At 32.0% G+C, this 23,186-nt stretch overlaps 2 protein-coding genes, 1 long non-coding RNA gene and 1 pseudogene across 3 annotated transcripts; 3 read left to right on the forward strand and 1 right to left on the reverse strand.

Annotated features, from left to right (window-relative positions):
• Nucleotides 1-510: 510 nt before the first annotated feature.
• LOC100797879 (ATP synthase gamma chain, chloroplastic) lies at nucleotides 511-2,642 on the forward strand. Its single transcript, XM_014779400.3, has one exon. It carries the CDS (start codon nucleotides 971-973, stop codon nucleotides 1,997-1,999), a length of 1,029 nt encoding a protein of 342 aa, XP_014634886.1. The 5' UTR covers nucleotides 511-970; the 3' UTR covers nucleotides 2,000-2,642.
• Nucleotides 2,643-7,887: 5,245 nt separating this feature from the next.
• On the forward strand, nucleotides 7,888-9,586 carry LOC100788195 (uncharacterized). The gene is made up of 3 exons (XM_003532083.5): nucleotides 7,888-8,302; nucleotides 8,474-8,544; nucleotides 8,776-9,586. The coding sequence occupies exon 3, from the start codon at nucleotides 8,786-8,788 to the stop codon at nucleotides 9,422-9,424; it is 639 nt and encodes a 212-aa protein (XP_003532131.1). The 5' UTR covers nucleotides 7,888-8,302; nucleotides 8,474-8,544; nucleotides 8,776-8,785; the 3' UTR covers nucleotides 9,425-9,586.
• A 4,002-nt stretch (nucleotides 9,587-13,588) lies between these two features.
• Nucleotides 13,589-17,173, reverse strand: LOC102661210 (transcription factor MYB120-like; annotated as a pseudogene).
• A 783-nt stretch (nucleotides 17,174-17,956) lies between these two features.
• Nucleotides 17,957-21,229, forward strand: LOC121172733 (uncharacterized). The gene is made up of 2 exons (XR_005886254.1): nucleotides 17,957-18,365; nucleotides 20,692-21,229. It is a non-coding gene; the product is annotated as an uncharacterized lncRNA (long non-coding RNA).
• The last annotated feature ends 1,957 nt before the right edge of the window (nucleotides 21,230-23,186 follow it).

The following is a 23,186-nucleotide window of genomic DNA, read 5'->3' on the forward strand; positions in this document are numbered from 1 at the left end:
CAAATAGGTGAACACAAATATTTACTTTTTAACTAAAAAATGTCTCTTTATTTTTAATTTGTTCGTTTTTTTTAAAATTGTACAAGAAACACTGATAACAATTTTTTTCGGACAAATATTTGAAAATAGGAAACAAATTAAAAATAAGGTGACAACTTTGTAAGAAAAAATATTTACCTACAGGTTCAAAAAAATATTTATTTAGTATAACTTTGATTACAATATAATTGATAAATTCAAAAAAAATATTCATTATAAATTTTACTTATATAAAAATAAATATTCATCATTTGCATTTCATAGACTAAAATATTAGTTTAAAAAAATCCTGGAAGTTTTCTTGTATTAAACAATTATCCCATATCACCTCCTTAGAATCTAAAATATGAATTTAAGTTTAATTCAATTTTACAAAATTATTTTATAAGATGAAGATTAGTTTGGTCACTTAATTATTTATCAACGGCTTCTTAAGATTATTTCCTATTTATAAACAATTGGACAAAGCTTTCAGATACAAAGAAAGTTATTGGAGAATTCATCGAGGATAAAATGACAATACTTCAAGTTCCCGAGAGTATGAAACAAGAAAAAGATTGACATGAAATAAATTCTAAAAACTAATTTTTGAAACATTTACTCGTCAAAATGAATTTTCAATTCTTTTCTTTAGTTTATGAGAGGAGGTGCAAAAAGCCATTCTTTCTTCCCCCATTTGTAAAGCAAGAAGCCCCATTTTCAAAACCCAACCACCAAAATACCACATACACCCTCTTCACATTTCCCTGTCCTAAAAGGCTAAAACAGTAAAACTTTCCTCCGACACCACCACCGCCATCACCACGTTGACTTTCTACAATTCAGACAAACAAAACACCAATAACGAAAAAGCACAACCCAACATCACAACCACCTCTCCGAAAAAAAAAAACCCAACCTAACCCAAAACCTCATTCCCCAATTCAATTCAATGTTTTCCCTCTCAAAACCCATCCTTTCTCCGGTTCGCCCCACCCTCCCTCCGGTTCGCTGCGGGTCCCGCGAGCTCCGCGAGCGAATCAAGACCGTCCAAACCACTCAAAAGATCACCGAAGCCATGAAACTCATCTCCGCCGCGCGCGTCCGCCGCGCCCAGGAGGCCGTCGTCAGTGGCCGCCCCTTCTCCTCAAACCTCGCCGCAATGCTAAACGACATCACCCAGCGCCTCCAAAACGACGACGTCTCCACCCCTCTCACCCACGCCAGACCCGTCAGAACCGTTGCACTCGTCGTCGTCACCGCGGACCGCGGCCTCTGCGGCGGCTTCAACAAATCGGTTATCCGAAAAGCCCTCGTACGAATCGAGGAACTGGAAAAACTCAACTTGGGGTGCGTTGTGATCAGCGTTGGCAAAAAGGGTAACTCGTTTTTCACTCACAGTATAAATAAGAAACACCCTTTTGTGAAAGTTGATAGCTTTATCGAAATTGGTGGGTTTCCTACCGCAAAGGAGGCTCAGGTTATCGCCGATGATGTTTTTTCACTGTTTGTTAGTGAGGAGGTTGATAAGGTTGAGCTTGTGTACGCTAAGTTTGTTTCATTGGTTAGGTTTGAGCCTGTGATTCAGAATTTGTTGCCTTTGGGAGAGGTTTGTGATGTGAAAGATGAGATTTTTAGGTTGAGTAGTAAAGAGGGTAAGTTAGCTGTGGAGAGGGATGTTGTGAAGTTGAAAAAAGAGGGTGAGATGTGTTTTCCTCTCATGGAGTTTGAGCAGGATCCTGTTATGATTCTTGATGCCATGTTGCCTCTTTATTTGAATAGTCAGGTTTTGAGGGGTTTGCAGGAGTCTATGGCCAGTGAGCTTGCTGCTAGGATGGTGGCCATGTCAAATGCCACGGATAACGCAGTTGATTTGAGCAAGAGGCTTTCGGTTGAGTACAATCGGGAACGGCAGGCAAAGATCACCGGGGAGTTGTTGGAGATTGTGGCTGGAGCTGAGGCATTAGCAGAAAATGACTGATGAGTGGGACTTGGTTTTTGTTTTGCTTACCATTGTGGTGTTGAGAATTAGCTTGCATATACTCTTACGATGGATTTTGTTCGGTCGTGGTCCAAGTTGTTGAATTGGTCATTGCACAGCAATCAGGGAGGAGAGGAGAGAAAATGTGATCATGGGGGAGATTTTGGTTGGAGAGAAATCCTGCGGGAGAGAAATCTTACAATGTGAACATAAGAAGCGCTAATTGTGACTTGACGGTATTTTCAACTGAGTTTGGATCCTACCATGCTTGCCCTGCAAGATTTCTCTCTATTTGAAATCTTGACTGTGCATCACCTTTTCCTTCTCCATGCTTGTTGAGTAATGCCAAATTTAACAGCTTGGATCTCGGTTGGATGAAATCAAGTTGGAGAGGACCCAAGCTCAGCTGTTATTAACTTTAGTTCTTAATTTATGAAACTTTTACTTTAGTCTTAAAATTTGTAAAATGTTGCAAAGTGTTGTTCACTTTAGTCCTCATGCCAATGAAAAGTTGAAAACTAGTGAAAAAGGACTAGGAGAATGACATTTTGCAACATCAGTGATTGAAATTAGAGTTTTGTAAAGTTAGGATTAAAGTGAATGCTGCTTTCAATTTTGGATATCAAAATGAGGGTTTACACAATACGTGGTTGAGGAGTTTCCCAACTTTACTAATAGTCTTAAAAGTTGATTGAGAAATACATGTGGAGAGTTTTGACCCGTTTTCAAGAAAGTGCATTGCTTTTCTTTAACATCTTATCAATGCTAATGCATTATAGTTGCATGATTCTTGTTTTTTAGTAATTGAATTGTTGGTAGGTTGGTTGTCTGAGATAAAACTTCGGTTTAAAGAAAACTTACAAGATCAAAGCAAAACCATGGCATCTGATCTGTGTTTTCAAGAAAACTTGTAGGATCAGAGCAGAACTTTGGCCCCTCAACTGTCTATGGTTGTTGCCATGCATTAACACCAACGTAAAATATCACATTGATTCAAAAGAAACTCAATATTATAAAGTTACTTTTCTGTTTGAATTATTGATGGAATTAAAGTACGTGAATGAAATTGATTCATGCATCAAAGTGGTGCTGATTGAAAAAAGCGAAAATTTTTCCCATGAAGTGAAGTGTCTTTGGGGCCTATTATTATTGATGAATAGAAATATAGGGTACCTTGAGATGACAAGATCTTCACGCGTGCTTTGGTAATGTTTGGATGTCTATATCAACCTATACATGACCCACATTCCTTGGTTTTGGTTGGCAACTTGGCAGTTTGGGTAGGGCTCTTCAACTATAATTTGACCTTGGAGGTATAACTTAGATTTAGCAACTTGCAAGTCTGAAAAATACTAGCAATAATACATTTTATTATCAGTGTTGTTAAATGGTGGAGCCATGGTGATTTTTTTTTGCCAACCGCTATAGACAATTTGAGATGGAGTCTATTATGGAGGTGCCATAGGCTGCAATGGCGTGGTTATATAACAAAATTTTAGCCTTCTATTATATTTTGTCATCCGTCGTTGATATCAGTGATTATTATTGACTGAAATTTAATCATAAGTTTTGTAGGTTTAACTAAAATTATTGAGTTTCAATGATCATTTCATAGTTTTCAATAATGTTTTACTAATAGAAGAGTGTAATATGAATATATTAGAAAATATGTTGTTAGAATTTTTTAAAAAATTGAAAGGTTTGGTTTTTCTAAAGTGAGCAATTCACTTTAGAAAGTAGGGTAACAAATCTTAATTATTGTTGAGAAATCAATGGTTAAAATTTTAATATATCCATGATTTATTATGCACATGCATGTAATATTGACAATTAAAATATGCTATTTGCATGAAATTGAAATCGGTGGACCAAATTAACTAGAAGTTATGCTCTATTGAATGGAAGAGTAACGAAAGAAAGTTCCAGCCTCACGAGACATGCACTAATGTTGCATTTCAGAATATACTCGATCAATTCATTGAGTTCTTGTACGACAAGTTTTTACCAAATGAATGTTTATTTCATATTGTAATATGTGTTAATTAAAAAAATATTTTGATAAACTTTTGGGTAAATGAAATAAGTTAAATAGAATTTATAAAAAAAAAGTTACAAGTTAACTGAGCATCTTATTCTTCAATATCTAGTGATGGATTTTCCCTGCTAGGATAAGTCCCAGGACCACAAGTACTACAATTTCTGAATTATAACCTTGTAACCTTCTTGGATCTTCAATGAGGATAAGTGAGAAGCACAATTCAGGTTTCACAACAGATAAATATTCTTTAGTTGCATTAGAATTGGAATAACGTTGACTTTTCTTCATGTTTTCTCACCCACTCTTGTATAGATAATACAATACATAAACTGCTAATGGTAGGAAAAAAAAAGGTGAAAAATAAAATTGGTTCATTGCACATGGATTATAATACAACATATATCAGCCTCCGCCAAAATTGACTCAGATGATAATGGTCTCAGCGTGAAACAAATCTATCTTTCTCGATTCATGTGGTCTGGTGATATATTCTCATCATCAAATTAAATATGAAGTTTTGGCTGAATGTGGGAATGGCTTCCACCAGTAACTAATTATACATGGCAGCTATCTTGTCATATGCATTAACCCGATATTTTATGAACATTTCAGGAAAATATGGCATCTTGTTCATAGGGTATTATTAGTAGAGTTTAATTTTAATACATATGGTTAATATAAAGATTTTGAGAAAATAGTTTATTTATTGATAATATAATTAAAATTATTTATACTGTTATTCAATTATAAATTATTATATATGAATTTATTGATTTTTACAATAATCATTTTAAAAGATATATAAATAATAATATTTTTCATTGTTTGATATTGTATTTTTATTTTGTATTAGTACATAGTCATTAAATTCAAATGTTTTTATACCTATTAATTAAAAATCACCCAAACATTTTCTTAAAGTAATCATTGCAAAAATTTAATTAAACTATGATCACAAATATTTTTATATTATCATTTAATTATAAATTATAATATTAATAATTAGTTTAAAAGTTAAAGTCTGTGCTTACGTAATCATCATTTTAGAAAACAAGACTTCAAGATGATGCTTAAGTAAGCATTATCTTAGAATGCTTATTTTCAAAGATGCTGCTTACTTAAGACGGTGTGTTTTTATCCATCATTAAAAGTTAACACTTTCAATAACATTAACTTCAATGATGACTGACAACCGTCTTTATATGTTGTTTTGGACCGTCGTAGAAAATCAATTTTTTAGAAGTGAATAATTTTTAATTAGTTGAAAATGTAAAAATCTTTATATTGTAAAAATTAAATTCTTGTTATAACATTCAATAATTTTTAATTACATGGCCTTCTATGATATACCATGAGTATTTGATAGCAATAACTCTTCTAGAATATTTACTTTGGGGAAGAAGAAAAAAAAGAACACATGGTTGAAAATGAAATGCTTGTATATCACCTCTTGTTGAAAGAAAAATTGTACACTTCAAGTATAATAGGCCATAATTCAGGGGGGAGGCTCCAGAAATCAGGCTGAGATGTCTGTATCCGATTCCATAATGCACATCTTTCAATAATGGCTAGCCACATTGCCCTATAATTCACATTAAGTTAACACCAACTAGCAAAAAAAGTGAGTGTAATATAAAACCCCATATGTGTCAAATTTTCTAATCTTTGTTATAAAGTTTAATTAAGATATCACAAAAGAAAGTTTTCCACCTTAGTTTGTCTACACCAATAACAAACGAAATCAACCTTAACATGATTATTTTAAGTATGCTTACACTCCTTAACGTCAGATAAGTACCAGAACAGCACTGTACTACTTGTTTGGTCCACGTTGTTCACTTTTTACTGCCGCCACTCTAATATGTTGCAGGATGCAGCTTGAGAGTTCAGCTCAGCAACATGATCCTGTTCCACCTTTGGAAATCTTTTTGTTTTTCAGATTCTTTGGTTATAATTATTCTCACTCGAATCTTATATATTGAAGTAATCTAAGACTGTTGTTTAGGTTGGTGCAAGTCTACAACCACTATCTCTTGTTTTTTCTCCAACTTTGGCCATAGGTGTATATCTAAATACGCTGAATAATGGGTTGGTAATTGATGCATGTGGGTCACGTTGTTGTGCAGCATCAGGAACTTCCAGGAAGGACGTCATTAGTAATTAGGTTTTAACTATCATATAAATTAATTCTGATTTTTAATAGTATTTCATTTTTGTTTCCCAAAATATCTTTCTATCTGCTAGTTAGACTAATCTATTTTTGTTTCCAAAATATCTTTCTATGTCTTTAATTTGATCAAATTTAAAATTTTAGAAATTAGATCAATATATTTTTAGGACAAATTCAAGTTATATTTTGAGTTGTCTCAACCTAGTTTGATAGTATGTATTTTGTATTATTTTTAAAAATAATTAATATTAATAATAAAATTTCTTGATATAGTGAAAAATATTTTATACAATATGATATTATCTTTATATTGTTACTAGTTCTTAAAATATATATCGTAAAATATATGGTAATCATATTTCTATACTTATATAATTCTATGATCTAGTGTTAAGATTGAATGATAGATCTAAAAAATTTTAAGTTGTGAGGACAAAAATACTCTTATACATAAATTAGTGGGAGACAATACTCATATTTTTTTTAACTACACTCAAATTATATGAGCAATTTATAAATGTATATAAAGAAAAATTAACAATGTTGCGGAGTCAACTCCAAATTAAACCATCTAAGCTATATCTGTTTAAGATTAATATATTATGTGAGCAAATCACATCGATCTAATCTTATCTCTTATATTTTGGATCTTAACTAAGTCGATTAAATTCATTATTGCACATAAATATCATATCCAAATTTTAAGCTAAAAAAAGATAAAGACAAACTCATCTCACGAATAACCGTATTTTAGGACACATGGCACTAAACCTAGGATCCCTCGTATTTTTCCTTACGTATAATCTCAAAGTTGAATCGAAGACCACATGTCTTAAGAGATCTAGGCCACTTCCAATCAAAACCACATATGGTGACTTGGTGTTTTGTTTTTAATATTGTCAGATCCTTTTTTTAAAGCCACGTCAGAGAATTTTCTGTGTGTCAATTTTCTTTCTTTATTTCTGTACGTCCACAGTATATGCTTTTCTGATAAATATTATTATTGTTTTTTAATAAAGATATTATAGTTGTTATTTTTATAGATAGTGGTATATCTTGCTCCACTTGATGTGCTCTTACCACATAAAAAAATTGAAGGGCAGAAAAAACAAAAGATGATTGTGTGCCTATATATTTTATTATTGTACAAATATATTGCATAGCATTTGTATTCTTCCGTTGCAAACTTGGGCACTTTGTCTGCTTCCTTGACAATAACCATTCTTTATCTATTAGCCGTCCATTCACAAGGCAATGGATGTACCATGTACCTAAATACCATAATTTCTGTGTCCCTTATTTACCATAGTTACTACATATTTTAGCAGAGTCTAGGCTCTAGAAATTTGCCACAACCAATAATTATCTCAGTTCTTTATCTATTCAGTGCTCCATAAAAAAATTTATCAAATGGCGAATTTTTTTGGGTGAATCTAAGTTATTTTTCATCTGGAAATCAATGACTAATTTTTTTATGTACTAAAATTTATTTCTTATAAGATATTTTTTTTTGCATGCAGATCTAGTCTTAAGAAAAAAACACCTAATTATATATTTAAAGGATAAAATTATTTATCAATTAAGTAAAATTGAAGTACAAAAAGTGTGACATGGATGTGGTCATGACAAGTGGCCTTGTGAAAGCTATAAATGGAGAAGAAAAGGAAACCTGAGTCTTGAGAATGCCACAAGGAAAAGGTAAAGTTACACACCTTTTTTTTTTAATTATAATTTTAAAATGATAAAAAACAACTAAGCATCCACCACTATTCAGGACTAGGACTATGTCACATGAAATTCAACATCTCTTGTTCCTTTCCTCTATTTTGCATTAAAGATTCCAACAGATACAAATTTCAGATAAAGTGAGTAAAAGGTTTTTACTGCACCCTTTACCTTTCCTTGTCAAAAAGTTAGTCCCCTCAGGTCTGAAGAGTTAAATACATGGAGAGATTCATCATTTAGAGGATCTCTACGGGCAGAAGCAGAAGTGGGTCTGTCTTATTCTTACCCCTTGGGGCCTTGCTGTTGTTGTGAAGCTCTCTTGTGGGGTTCCCTTCTGCTTCATAAGATAGACTCCTTCAAACACTTAGAGGTATGGAATTTTAGGACTTGGCGAATATTATTAGTATTTTTGTCAACCTCAAATTCTGATATCAGAATCAAAAGAGACTCATCTCTAGTTTCAACTTATATATATATATATATATATATATATATATATATATATATATATATATATATATATATATATTGCATATTTCAGGGAAGAAGAAAAAAAAAACGTCTAGAATCAACATAAAGTCAGGCATCTGGAGATTCTGATTCCAAGGGAAGGTATATTAATGTTTACCTTAATGCAATATAAAAAATATCCTTCTTCATAATAACATGTTTTTGAGATTTCTCTTTATGTGTATGCATCTTTGAATGTCTCTCTCCTCAACTTCCAATTCCTCTTCTTTTATTTTTCAATAATGTTAAATAATCAGAGTTTGGATAAAGTCAAATTCTGATTAAATAAATAAAATTTTAAGTGAAAAGTTTCTTCTGATTTGCACTATGTAGGAAGTGATTGATGGAGAACAAGTATAGTCTAAACAGGCAGAGGAGTGGAATATGGAATTGCTTGAGAGATGGAGACTTTGAAGAAGAAGAAGTTTGGGCTGTTTTCAAGGAAAAACCTGATTACAACATTTCTGGAGTTCACAAGACAAGGGAAAAAGGGTCTTTTTCTCCTCAAGCTGTCCCTAGGACTCTCCCAAGTGCAGCAAGGATGATCCCAAGGACTAGTAGTGGCAATAGTAGTGCTAGTTCCTCACATGAAACCAAGGTTCTTCAGCAATCAGCACCTCTCAACATTCCTGATTGGTCACAGATTTATAGGAACAAGCCAAACAAGACCACCCCCAAGAGTGTTTCAAGGTTTGGTGAGGACTATGATGATTTCTATCATCATTCTGTTAATGATGAGGGTGATGGTGATGGTGTTGGTGTTGTCAATTATGGTGGAGGGTATAGTGATGATGAGGAAGAGGAAGAGAATGAATATGATACAAAACTACCCCCTCATGAGTTTATTGCAAGAAGGCTTGCAAGGAGTCAGATATCCTCATTTTCAGTTTTTGAAGGTGTTGGAAGGACCCTCAAGGGTAGAGATCTTAGCGAAGTGAGGAATGCTGTTCTCTCAAAAACTGGTTTCCTTGAATCATTGTAATAAAAGGGGTTTCCATGAATCAATGAATCAAATTTGTGATGTATAGGGGTAGGGGGTAGGTAGTGGTTGCTTAGTTATTGAGATTGTGTGCATGTTGTGTATGAAAGAATTCGTTTAGGCATTTACCATGAAAAATGCAATGATTCAACTTGGTTATGGCAATTGAAAGTGCTTTTGTTTGAAATTTATGGCATGTGGTATATTGTTCAGAGCATCCATACAGACAAAATGATGGATGTGTTGAGTGAGTATTGAAATTGAATCGTAAAGGCATTAACCATTTAGAAGTACAGAAGTGTTTTTGAGACCAACGTCATATAGATGTCCAAGTTATTCCCTAAATCTTTGATAAAAAGGATTCTGAAGTGAATTTGTTTCAATTACTTTTATACACTTTAGCTGGTTAATCATGATGCATTTAAAAAAAAAATGTTCTTATATTCATACACTCTTTCTCTTCCATCTTATTTCCATCCTATTTTATTTTTACCTTCGTTTTCCATTAAATTATTTGTGGCATCTATTACTTCTCTCTCTATTTCTCTCTTTCTTCCACTCATGCACCCAAACAATAGGGGTGTGTTGATCTTTATCTTTAAATAAAACTAAATCTAAACATTCATTTGTGAACTTTTTTCGTGCGCTAAAAGTAGTCTTATTCAAAATTTTGACACCTATTATGCTTTCCATTTCTGTTTTCTCTTTTATTAGAAGATATAATTGAATTGAAAGAATGTTTGCAACACACTTTTTGATCAACTTTTTTAAATATATATTTTTATTATTAGTTGAAATTATTGAGAATCTCATCATTTTGAGTATCTTTAAATTTAATGAATTACATTCATGATTTTGTAAATTTTTTACAAATTTTATTCAATAACAGAAGTGTGTTAAACAAGTGTTGGTAGCACTCTTAGTTGAATGAAATCCACATAACGAATGTTAGTTGGTCCAATGAGTAACTCGTGACCCAACTGAACTGGAATTAATAGTACTGAACTAATTTGTGTAGTGCCTATGCGCTTTATGACTTAAAAAATCATTGATTTTAAAAGTACGAGCTCTAGAAAGAATAAAAAAAATGCATGAGTTAGGCGAATTTTTAAATAATGAGAAATTGAATAAAATTCGGTGTGATGTAAAGTTGAAACACTAGTAAATCCAATTTAGATGAAACACGCATTACTAAGTTCACAAATAACTTAACCTGATTGCACTTACAGTTCTACAATTATTGAATCATACATAATGTGGGAAGTTGAGAGAGACCTGCCACCAACTTATTGTCTTCAATTAATTTTGAAAAGAACAAATGTTTATTATCTAATGATATGTGATAAGGGAGGGACAGAAAAGAGTGAGTAGTCTCTATCAACTCCAAATGTTGATCCAAAAAGAGAAATATCAATTCCAAATAAACTACGTACGTGAAGAGTTGGCTTTCTATAAACTTTCTCCAATTTAATGATGTTTTATCTCTTACACCTACGCATTGTATAAACACTATTGACTTTCAAAGTTCAAATTTAGTGCTCATTACTTCAATGTCTAAATAATTATTAAACGCAAAGGCACTTATGATTGGCTAGAGTTTTGGATGAACTTTGTAACAAGTACTTATAGGAGATATATATAAACTTGTTTTTAGAGAATTTTAAATTTAACTCTTAAAAGCTGACAAATATAAATTAATTTTTAATTTATACATGAAGTTTCATTCATTTTAGGATAGATATAGTCACTTTTGTCCATCAATGTGTAATTTGCTGATAAATGCGTCTCTGAAAGATGAAAATACAAAATTTAGTCATTGAAAATGTAAAAAGTGCGACAAATATATCCTGCCATTAACTTCCGTCTGTCACCGTTAATCAGATAGTCTATGTGACACGAAGGGACAAATTCGTCACTGAAATGATTGCCAACATGGATTGCCAACATAGAGACCTATTTGTCATAATATTTTTTTTTTACTTTTCATCTTCCCATTCCGCTGACAAATACGTCCGTGAAAGATGAAAATGTAAAATTTAGTCCCCAAAAATATAAGAAGTGCGACAAATATATCCGGACGTTAATAATGAATTGTATAGGAGAGAAACTATGAAAAAATGGATTAAAATCAATAAAATACAGCTTAAAATTTAAATTCATATACTTTGATTATCTATCTATTTATTCATCTATCAAATTGTTAATTAGTTTTTTAATTAATCAATATAATACTTATTTTCTAAAATAAAATAAAATTCTTTAGTTTTATGATATAAAAAATTTGAGTTACCATTTAAAAAAATGAAAGCCTTTTATTTCTTGAAAATTTTTGTTTCTTCAATTAATTATTAATCTTTATTACGTACTTTATCACAGTATTGTCAAATGGAATGCAAGGTTGCTGTAGCTCCTAAATCAGCGAGAGATACAACTCTACGTCTCGAAGGCAAATAAGAAATCTCTGTATTAGTGCTTTTTTTGTTTTTTTTCAAGTTAACCTCTGTATTAGTTTGAACATTATTGTATTTTTTATTTAAATTTATTTGAGTTCTTTATTTGTTAGTAACTGTTTTTATTTCATTCATATTATGTATAATAAATGTTGTTTCGAATGGAAGCACGTAAGGTTTATTCAAGAGATTCTTTCATACTTGATGTGTATATATATATATATATATATATATATATTATTGATTAAGGAAAAAGACTTATAATTCCACTTTAGCTTTATCTAATTTAAATTTTGTGAGTTTTTTTTAAAAAAATAGTTGATTAAATTCTTTTTTAAAATAAATAAATAAATAAATAAATTTGGTCCCGCGACCGATTGTATTTTTTCTACTCAAAACTCTTAATATATTATTTTCAATCTAAATATGAGGACACTTAAGTTGGAATTGTGATATAGAATAATTTTAAAGATTAAAAGTGAGAAATTTAGTAGAAATTTGATAAAATTATAAGATATAAGATAATTTTTTTAAAAAGCAACGATTAAGGTTTGACAAGGAAATTAAAATAATAAAAATATATATATTAAAAGGAAATTTAAAAAATATATTGCATAAGGAGTAAACAAATAGGAACAGTAAATTATAAACACATAATAATAATAATAATAATAATAATAATAATAATAATAATAAGTCACAATTTATTCTTTGAGGAACACATTTGTCAGCGGAATGGGAAGATGAAAAGTTAAAAAATAGTAGGACAAATATGTCTCTATGCTGACAATCCACGTTGACAATCATTTCAGTGACAAATTTATCCCTTTGTGTCACGTAGACTATTTTATAAATGGTGACGGATGAAAGTTAGTACACTTTTTACACTTTCACGGACTAAATTTTGTATTTTTATATTTCATGGATGCATTTATCAACAAATTACAACTTGAGAGATAAAAGTGACTATTTATCCAAAATTTTATAACCAATTCGTTCACGGTTAGCTAGAGTCGGTTAGAGGTTTTTTCTTTGGGTCAAATATCTTTTTGGTACTTGTAAATAAGATATTGTTTTAGTCTCTATTTTTTTAGTTTTGTATTCAAGGAAATATATTAGATATGATGATTAAAGTAGGCTAGTCAAAAGTCTTTTTAGTGACACTATTAACTAATTAAGTTGAAGGAAAAGATAGAGATTACAGCTAACACATTTTTATGAATAAGAAATTAAAAGGAAATCATTCATTGAGGATATTTGTTAATTGATAACCAAATAGTAATTCCTTCATTACATAAAAATTAACCCCACCCCCAATGAATTTTTTTTTCTATATGCTCATTCAAGAGTCAAATATTTATCAACATAGGTTTCAAGTTTAAATACTCCATATACAATTATATTAAATGTATATTAAATATCAGAAAAAATATCTTTATTGACTACAATGATTCTACCAAAAATCTTGTAACATACTTATAGATCTAATTATTTATCAATTGTGTCGAATTAGATTGATATCAAATATAGAAAAATTAGGCAAATTACGAGTCATACATGTGATAAAAGAAAATCTATAAATCATACTGATTTTAAAACCAATTTATATTATTTAGATTTTTTAAATATAATTTGATTTGTATTAAGTAGTTTCATTTAATTAGTTTTTTAATTACCCCAACTTATCACCTATCTAAGTAATAATATATCCCTTGATTATAATAATTACGTACAATAAGAAATTTGAATCAAATATGTCCTAAGTTATAAGCTGTAATATAGACAAAATCAATGGCTAGTCTAACGGTTTCAAACAACGACATATATCATTTGCATCAAACATGAAACTTCTTCATTAACATTATAAAATAGCTTCCAAAATTATCTTGGTACACAACTTTGGAACCATTTCAATCCGGATCAACCTTAGCAGAGACCAGGTAAATTGTCCCAAGAGTAGCATCCTTGGTTTTCATCATGGTTTGTGGTGTTGGAGAGAGGAAACAATGAAGCTATGGGTTTGATATCAAGTCCAAAATTGTCATCTGTCATGCCACTAACAGAGGATTGGACATTGGACATTTCTCGGGCACTGTTGTTGTGCCACTCATGACCTTGCATATTGGAAGATGGAATCACTGTAAGCAATGATGACAAGTCCCCATTCATGAATTTGCTGAAGTCCGGTGCCTCTTCCTTTGGTTTTGGTTCTGCATAGATCATTCAAATGGAATCAATGATCAAAATATTCAAAAACTTTAAGTAAACTTGATCAAATATGTTCTACACTGTGGATGGTGGAAGAAATGAAAATAGCGTACCTCCCATTGTTTTTCAAAAGTTTTTAAGATAATATTAAGAATAATCATAGAAGAAATTAATAATAGTACTGGCACATCTAGCAATTAGGTAGACTAAAAAATAGTACATTCCTTGTTTTCCACAATAAAGTAATGTTTTTGTATTCCAACATGCCGAAGACTACCATCCATTCAGCATGTATACAGCTAAAAGGAATAGTTAATTAGACCAACTTCATTCCAATTTTAGGATTTCTTTGACTGTCTAAACTAGGCAGCGCAAATTAAAAATCAATTCACCACACAGCACATTATTGGTAGAAAAGGTTGTTGAGACTAAAAGAAAATGAAAAGCAAAAATTAGTGCAATCATTTTCTATGTTAGATATCAGAGCCAAACTACTGATTAGTGTGTCAAAGACAAGATCTGAGTACAACATTCAAACTATCAAAGCAAAGTGTAACATTAATAATGCATCATAAAAAAAACAAGTAGAACATAACAGAGTAGTTTCTCAGGTGCTTTAGTACTAGTCTTCTTGTATAAATCAGAATTGAAGTTTCATCTTTATGACTTACATTTTATTAGGTGGATTACCATGATGAAATTCCAATTCTGATTGGAGAACACTACTACAAAACATTTAAGTAACTGTGGTTCAGTTTGTCCAAAACAAATAAATGAACTCGAATAAATCAAACAACAATAAAAAGAATGAAGCAAAGATACACAAAGTAGTAAACTAGTAACTATCTATCAAGAAACCAACCAGAAGTTGAGGAAGGTCCATAAAGAGAGCTAGATGGAAAGTCCTCAAAGCTTCAGCATGCATTAAACACATTATTTCCCTCATTCAAACTCAAGTAGCCTCGTTTCTTTGAGTTCTTGCCCGAAGCCATTGCCTGAGCCTCGAAGAGAAGATCCCCCATCAAGCCACTACTACTACTTTGAAAAGAAGGATCATTGAACTCAATGTCAAGCTTAATGTCTTGCTCTTCGGGTGGTTTATAGTACTGGCTTAAAGGGAGCTCCAACTTGGGTTGGAAAGCCAAAGAGGAGGAGGAAGAAGAAACGCCTCGATCGGAGTCTAACAAAGAGGGCTGAAAAAACTGAGAGAAGCCTGAAGAAACAGGGAACCTTAATCCATCAAGGTGAGGGAATTGGGTGGTGAGAGGAGGGTCAGAGAGGTTGTTGTTGTAGCTTGGAGAGGCGCAATAGCGCTTGAAGCGAAGAGGGGTGCTTAGCATTGGTGCTGGTCTTTGGAAGGTGAAGGAGAGAGGGGAAGGTGAAGAGGATGAGGAGAGTGGAAGAGGTGAATGGTCTAAGAAATTGTGAGGTGATGAAGAGGTGAAGGGTTGTCTGTGTTGGAGAGGGGAACTAAGAAGGGAATGATGAGATGCAGTTGGAGACAGAGGGTGTTGTTGGTATTGTTGTTGTTGGTATTGGTATTGTTGTTGTTGATGATGTTGTTGGTTTTGATTGAACAACTCAAAACTTGTGGCAATGTTGGGGTTTGATCCTGTTGGGGTGAGGCATGGGAAAGGTGTGGTTGGAGGGGTTTGGTGTTGTGGAACGATGGTGTTGAAGGGAGACCCTGCCTTTGGCGGCGTTTGATCCTTGTGTTCCAATAGTTCTTGATTTCATTGTCTGTTCTCCCAGGCAACTATGTCACAAACAACAACAAAACAAACCACAGTTCAAAATCTAAATTCAAATATGATTTCTCATGCTAACTTTTAACTTGATGTGTTACAAATTTTCAACTTATATGCATATCTTTTTTCTCAACAGATGTTAAACCAAATGAAAGAAACAGAAACATAATTTCACCATAATCATGTTACATTAAGGATCACTTTAATATGACAGGTCTAATATTTAAACATGTTATTACCAGCCATCACTTTAATATGACATGTCTAACATTAAACATGTTACACCAGCCATCACTTTAACATGACATATCTAAATAGATGTCACATTATTAGTAACTGGCGATTAAATTACCAGAATCAAAATTAACAAAGTTTTTTTCTTCTTCTGAAAGACTAATATTAAAGTTCACCAGGTTCCCAGGCACTAACAAACATGTTAAACTTTTAACATAACATGTCAATAAATAATTCATAATTTTTTTTGTTGTATCTCGAGTTTTTGATTAATTTAGATATATTTGTAGATACTATATATTGATTAAAAAAATTGCTTTCTGGAAATGCATACCAAAGCAGCCATTCTGGCCCATTTGTTCCCAAACTGTGCATGAAGATCAACAATGAGCTTCTCTTCCTCAGGTGAGAATGCACCCTTCTTCAAATTGGGCCTCAAATGGTTAGCCCATCTATGCCTACAACTCTTGCCACATCTATTCAACCCTGTGTTCCTCTGAACTGCATTCCAATTCCCTTCACCATTTTTTGTCACATAATCCATGAGGATAACATCCTCTGCAGTTGTCCAAGGACCCTTCTTCAGAGCCACATCCTCCACATTACCACCACCCTGATCACCACTGCTACCGACACCGCCACTGCCACCACCACCGCTTTCATCACCACCAAACATTGCCAGGAATCCATTTTCACCATTGCTTGCATCATCACTAATGTTTGCCATACCCTCCATCAAACTCCAACTCTCCTTCCAAAATCTTAATGGTGGCAATTAGAGAAATTACTTGATCAACTTCTCCCCTCTTGCTAAAATTTTCTCCCCATAGGCCAATTGCTTAATTTTTTTGTCCACGTACGTGGTAGATAATAATACTCTATGCATATACACGTTAAGATGGGGTGTGTGTATCAAACTCCTTGATGCACAGGTTAATTATTCCTGAGTTCCAAATAAACTATACCATAAAAAAAATTGTTACCGTGTAGTAACTAGGAAGTAATTTATGACGGTGGTGGTGGTGGCTGCGACGGGGGGTGGTCGAACTATGGCAGCGAAGAGTGGTGGAGTGGTTGCTAAATTTGCGGTTCCGAATAACTCCAAGAGCCAATGGTTCCTCCTAAGTCCTACCTGTTATGTAAGCTCATAACAACTCAGATATTTGCTGCTACAAAAGGACATTGTGGAAATTGAACAGAAGGGACAAGCATTTTGGGCAACACGGGTTGGTGCTCAAAATAGCAAATCCATCACACAACACTTGGGTGATGAAGAACTTTAATTTGCATTTGCATGTGAAACATGTGGCATGCGTTGTGACTACTTTTGAGTTTACTACACAGAATAGTACTGGGTTGGTTTTAAGGTGGCATGAGCTGAGTTGGAATGCTTTAATTATAGAAAGATTTTGGCACACCTCATGCCTAAAATACTTTTTGTGGTTCTTGTAATACTTTTTATGGTTCATCTGTCATGTTATTTCTAAAAAAATTATACATAAATTTTAATCCAATGCTAAGAAATAGTAAGAAATTTTAAAAAAATCTCCATATTTATATATATATTTTTATTATAACTTAATTATTATTCAAATAAAATAATTAATTCATTTTTTAGTTTTTATCTATATAAATAATAAATATGAATAATTAAAGAAAATTTTAAATATCAATTAAAAAAATGATTGAGATCCATTTTAGAAAAAATAAAAAAAATTGAAACTTGATAGAAACAAGAAAAAAAAAATAGGAACAAAAATATTATGTGCAAAACTCTATCAACAAGACTTAAATTTATAGGAAAGAGTATGTAACGATAAAAAAAAATAGTCTCAGAATGGTAATATCCCCATTGACAACATTAATATCCACAATTTGAAAAAAAAATTGTGATAAAAGGGTTCATATCCTTTTTCACTACTGTTCTCTTTTCTTCCTTCGAAAAGCTTTTTTTTTTTTTCGAAACTTGGACATACCGGCATTGACCTTTCTCTCTAGTCTCTCTTTTCTCCAAAACCTTCCCCTCCCACTCCTTCTCAAACTTTTAATGCCACCCCACCCCACCATCTCTTCACTTTCCTTAAACTTCTCATCGAGCCAGAGCTCACCCCGTCCTCCAACATCGTCGTGTCCCCTCATCGCACCACCACCCAACCTAGACCCCAACATCAGTCACGTGCAACACCACCCACCGCCTCGCCACCCAACCCACGATACCGGCATGCGCAACCCATGATGTTCGAAGTTGGTCGGCAGGACAGCGTTAGAGTCATGGTTACTATTCATACTCTGTTCACGGTCATGGTAGGTACTCTTTAATTTGATATGTATTTTATTCTGAGATGAGATTGCATTGAGTGATTTGATCTGTTTGGAAAAAATGCAATTTTTTTGTGAAATTTCATCTCTGCGTTTGCTTCATCTATTTAATCTGGTTTATTGGAACTGTTCACCTTCTTCCTTTGCTTCATCACTTTGTTATTCTTGTGGTTGGGGAGTAAAAATTCTATGAAAATAATAGTTTTTTTTGTGTAAGAAACAGTTCCTTATATAAAGGAATGCACTTTCCGTTGAAGAAACCAATTCTGCCATGTTATTTTGCTCCAACGCCGAAGAACTCAAAAGAAATCGAAATCGTTCCTTAGGCTAAGAAACCAAAGAAGCATCTCTGATTGGAGATGCTCTGACTAGATGTAGAGCTCACAAAATAGATCAGTGGGTTCAGAGTGTGAAAAACGAACTGAGTTGAATTAGTCCATATTCTATATAAACCTTATTTTTAGAAGTCCAGTGAGGGTTGGTGGCCTATTGGACTGTTTCACATTGGGTCATTTATTTTACTTTTTTTAGACTAAATTTATATATATATTTTTTAAAAAATATTGGGTCAAAATTATATGTCCGTTTGAATTTAGACCCATGATTTTTTACTCCAGCATAATGGGTTGGCCTTATTTGTATCAATAGTGTGTATTTTGTTAAGATAAATAATATCAATCGTCAATATTTATTAATGAGATTATGATTGAAAAATAAATATATATAAATGTTTTATTTTACTGAAGTAATTTAGTTAGCATTTTGTTGTAGACTAAATTTTCAATGTACTTTGCGTTTCATTTTGCTCAAATAAAAATCACAACTCTTTTTTATTGTGTATACTTTGACAACATAACATATAATTAATTGTGTAGGACAACATCCAGATAATATTATTAGTTATTTTTGTTTAAGTTTCATTGCTCTTTTATTAATCCTCCAATTAATTACACCAAGAATTAATTGTCAATATTAACAATATTATCATTTTTTAAACGAGTGGTCATTGTTGTCTATGTGATATCTACACAGTAACATTCCGATAATGAATCACACCGAAAAAAGAGGAATCCAACGATTGGATAGGTATGAAACTATAAAGTTAAGAATAATTTAAATAAATTAATTGGTATAATCTATATCAAGAAGATACATCTATTTTTTTGGTAGTTTATCAGTTAAAAACTCCAAAACTAAATGTGTTTGACTTGAAATAGTAACAGGATGTGTGATCTTCCAAAAAAAAAATTAGAAAGTGTGTAAGTGAGGATAAAATAGGTTGAAATTATTGTGTTGATTTGTGGAGACAATCATTAATCTTGAAAGCAACAGAAACAGATTGTCGAGGTCTCGAAAATTTATTGTAATAGAAAATCAACCCGTATCAATCAATCAAATTTATTGAATAAATAATATTACCCATAAAAAATAAAAAAAAAAGTATAATTTATATTTAGTGTGTACTATTAATGAATTCAAATTAGCATAAGCATATATGATATATAAATTAGCTACGAAAGATTTCTTTATTAGTTAAGCAATTATTAGTTAAGTAATTTTTGAAACCACGAGTCACCACATAAGGAAATTTGACATCATACTCTAATCCAAAACCTTAAGGCTCAGGTTTATGAATATTCTCCTCACTTATATGATACTCAATCTTTCCACTTCTATCCAATGTGGGACTTTCCCTCATACTTGTATCTCAACATTATTTTACGTATATTTTTGGACAACTTTTGGAGTTGAATTGATGAGAAAAATATTTCAAAAATGGAGAAAAAGTTGGAGGATGTGTTTTGGTTTTGTATGATACTTTGCAATAAAGGATTCAGAGGAAGGTTGAAGCACAATTGGACAAGGTATAGATATAGGAACATACAAATTAAGGGCCAACATGTCAAGAATTATAGAAATAAAAAAAGAAGCAAGGTAATAGGAGAAAATAATGTGAAACTACTTCAAACGAACATTAATATTATGACAACATAATGAACAAGAGAACTAAAATAACAACAAAAAATAGAAAAGATGGAATAGATAGAAAAGGGGAAAGAAGGCGTTACACTCTTAGAAAGTGATAAGTTAAATAGGAATTCACAACAAAGGTATTGAAACCTTAGATGAGAACCAAAAAGAGGGGGCAATGGTCTACTCACACTTTAACAAGAGTAACTCTTTGATAACTGCTAAATAATTGTATTTTGATAATAGAAAATAAGGCAAAATTGTCTTTAAAAATAATTATTTAGTAGTTATTTGCGCTTAAATATTAAAGAATTAATGTTTTGTTGAATTTTGACTGCAGATATAAAAACTGAAGGTGTAACAAGCAAAAAAAGTCAGAAAAATTGAAGAAAAGAAGCAAATTTGAAGTAGGCCCAGCCCAATATGCGCACTGAGCGTGCAAAGCAGCACAGACGCTAAGCGAGGCGTTAAGCTCGAAGATGCAGAATCCGTTACGCGCGCTAAGCGCGAGCCACACGCTATGCGCGCGATCCAACAGAAACACACGTTAAGCCTGCAGCGCTCGTTGAGCGCGCGATCTGAACGCGCTAAGCACGAGGTGTCGCGCTAAGCGTGCCTACGAACGCCCAAAGCCCACTTCAACAACTATAAACAGAGAGTCAGTCCAAGGGAGAAAACACAAGAACACCACGACAGAACCCTTTCTCCTAGGGGTTTTATTTATTCCCTTTTTTTCTTTCACCCCCTTCTCATTGTAAAACCCTCAATGGCCATTAGTGGCGAAACCCTTAGTTAGGGCCTGACAGGCCTAGAAGCCAATGCGATGTATGATGTACTCTTCACTATTTATCAATGCAATACCAGGTTTTTCTTTCCTATCTTCTTTTCTGTTTTTATCTTGCATATTCATCTCTATATTCTGTTAGGGGTTAGATGCTCAGGAGATGGTAACTTCTAAATAAGATTTAGAGAAGATATGCATGCATTAGTTTTAGGGGTTAAACGCTCAGGAGAAGATAACTTCTAATAGAACAAGAAGAAAAGATATAATAATAAAATCGTTGTTAGGCATAGAGCGATTGCATTATGCCCATGCGTCAAAGCAAACATCTAGAATTAGAACTTCATGCATTTTATCTATTGAGTCTTTGCAAAGGCATTTGGGGGATAGATAGGTAAAATAGGTTTGTCATCCTGAGGCATCAGGGGCAAGTAAATGAATAGATGTGGGTAGGATAGGATCACCTGAATTGGTAAAGGAAAATTATAAACTCATACATCCTAGGCAGGCTAGGCAAGTCAGTTCCCAATATTATCTTATCTTGAATTTATCTTTTTTTATCTAAATCTTTTATCTTTTTCTTCATCTTCTAATTTTATCTTTAATTCTTTTATCTTCTAATTTTATCTTTAAATCTTTTATCTTTTCTTTACCTTATCTTCTATCTTTTTCTATTTTTTATTTTAAATTTCTTATATCTTGCTTTTAAATTGGATTTACATTAATATAAGTACAAACAAAGTCCCTGTAGATTCGACACTCGAACTTCCGAGTACTTTACTACTTGTGACAATTGGTGCACTTGCCAACGAGTCAACACTCTTCAATTTATTCAAGTTTATCTATTAAATTAATATTGACATCTCAATTTTTGAGTTTATTCCAAGAGGCTAACACTAATTTTAAAGAAATGTAAGAAAAGACCCATGTAAGCTTAGCTTAAAGCTCAAATTACAACTTAAATTAAATTTGTAGAATTTTTTTCTTCGGACAACTAAAAAAGTATGATAATCATATTAATTACATTTAATAATACTAATACTACTACTAGTAGTCTACTTATTATTATTATTATATGGAAATTGTTTAATATTTAATTTCGAATACTTTTTTAAAAAGAAAAAAAAACCTCTTAACAAAAAAAATGCTTTTTTGAAAGTTATTCTCCCTTGACCCTTTTTCGTCAATGATAGGGAAGATATATTTTGAATTAACTAATATGTATATCCTTAATTAATGAAATATATAATAAAGATGATACTTTCATTAGTAATTACCTTGGTATGCATACAATATGTGAAAAATTAAATTTAATTGTTCAACTATATGCAATGGTATACAATTACAAAAATCACAATTTTCTTGTTATTAATTTACTCTATAATTTTCCTGGTAAATAAAGCTTATAGTAATGCTTTCATTTCAAGTTTCTTTTTTTTTACTTTTCAGAATAGTTTTAACCATCTGTAAAAAATTTATTTTTATTGACAATTTACATATATAATTTAATATGATTTTTTTTATAGAAAAGGGTCAACATTTGATCTATTGTCTTCAAAGTGCTTAAAACAATGGACCAAAATTGTATCCATGAGACTCCAAACTAAAAGGCTTGCAATTCTCTTCAACTTAGGTGATTACTGGTTAGACTTTTACAATGAGGGTTTACTTGAAAATAAGAGAATAAAAAAGTGACGGTAATTCAAAATTGGTAAAAGTATTTGTAGAATAAGTCATTGATCATTAAAGGATTGATAAAGACCATAGAGTATTATTTCTTTCAGAAATTGAATATAACCAAAAAGATATCTTTATAGAATAAAATGATCAACATCCTGAAATTGGAAACAATATCTATACCATAGTTGCTTTAGGAAAATGTTGTATTGTTAATTTTGTTACAATGATTTTAATGTAGTAAATGGAAGCATCCACGAGAAAACACTAGCAGAGGAAATTTTATCAAAATTTTTTTTTAAAAAAATTCTTCTCAGAAGTTATACAGTGACAAATTGTTTTTCTCCACATTCACAAATAGAAAACAGATTTCAATG

This window comes from Glycine max, chromosome 8 (genome assembly GCF_000004515.6).
Source record: "Glycine max cultivar Williams 82 chromosome 8, Glycine_max_v4.0, whole genome shotgun sequence".
Taxonomy (NCBI): Eukaryota; Viridiplantae; Streptophyta; class Magnoliopsida; order Fabales; family Fabaceae; genus Glycine; species Glycine max.

Bases quoted from the DNA above. Each gene is read 5' to 3' on its own strand.
- LOC100788195 (XM_003532083.5), top strand. From the start codon at position 8,786: ATGGAGAACAAGTATAGTCTAAACAGGCAGAGGAGTGGAATATGGAAT.
- LOC100797879 (XM_014779400.3), top strand. From the start codon at position 971: ATGTTTTCCCTCTCAAAACCCATCCTTTCTCCGGTTCGCCCCACCCTC.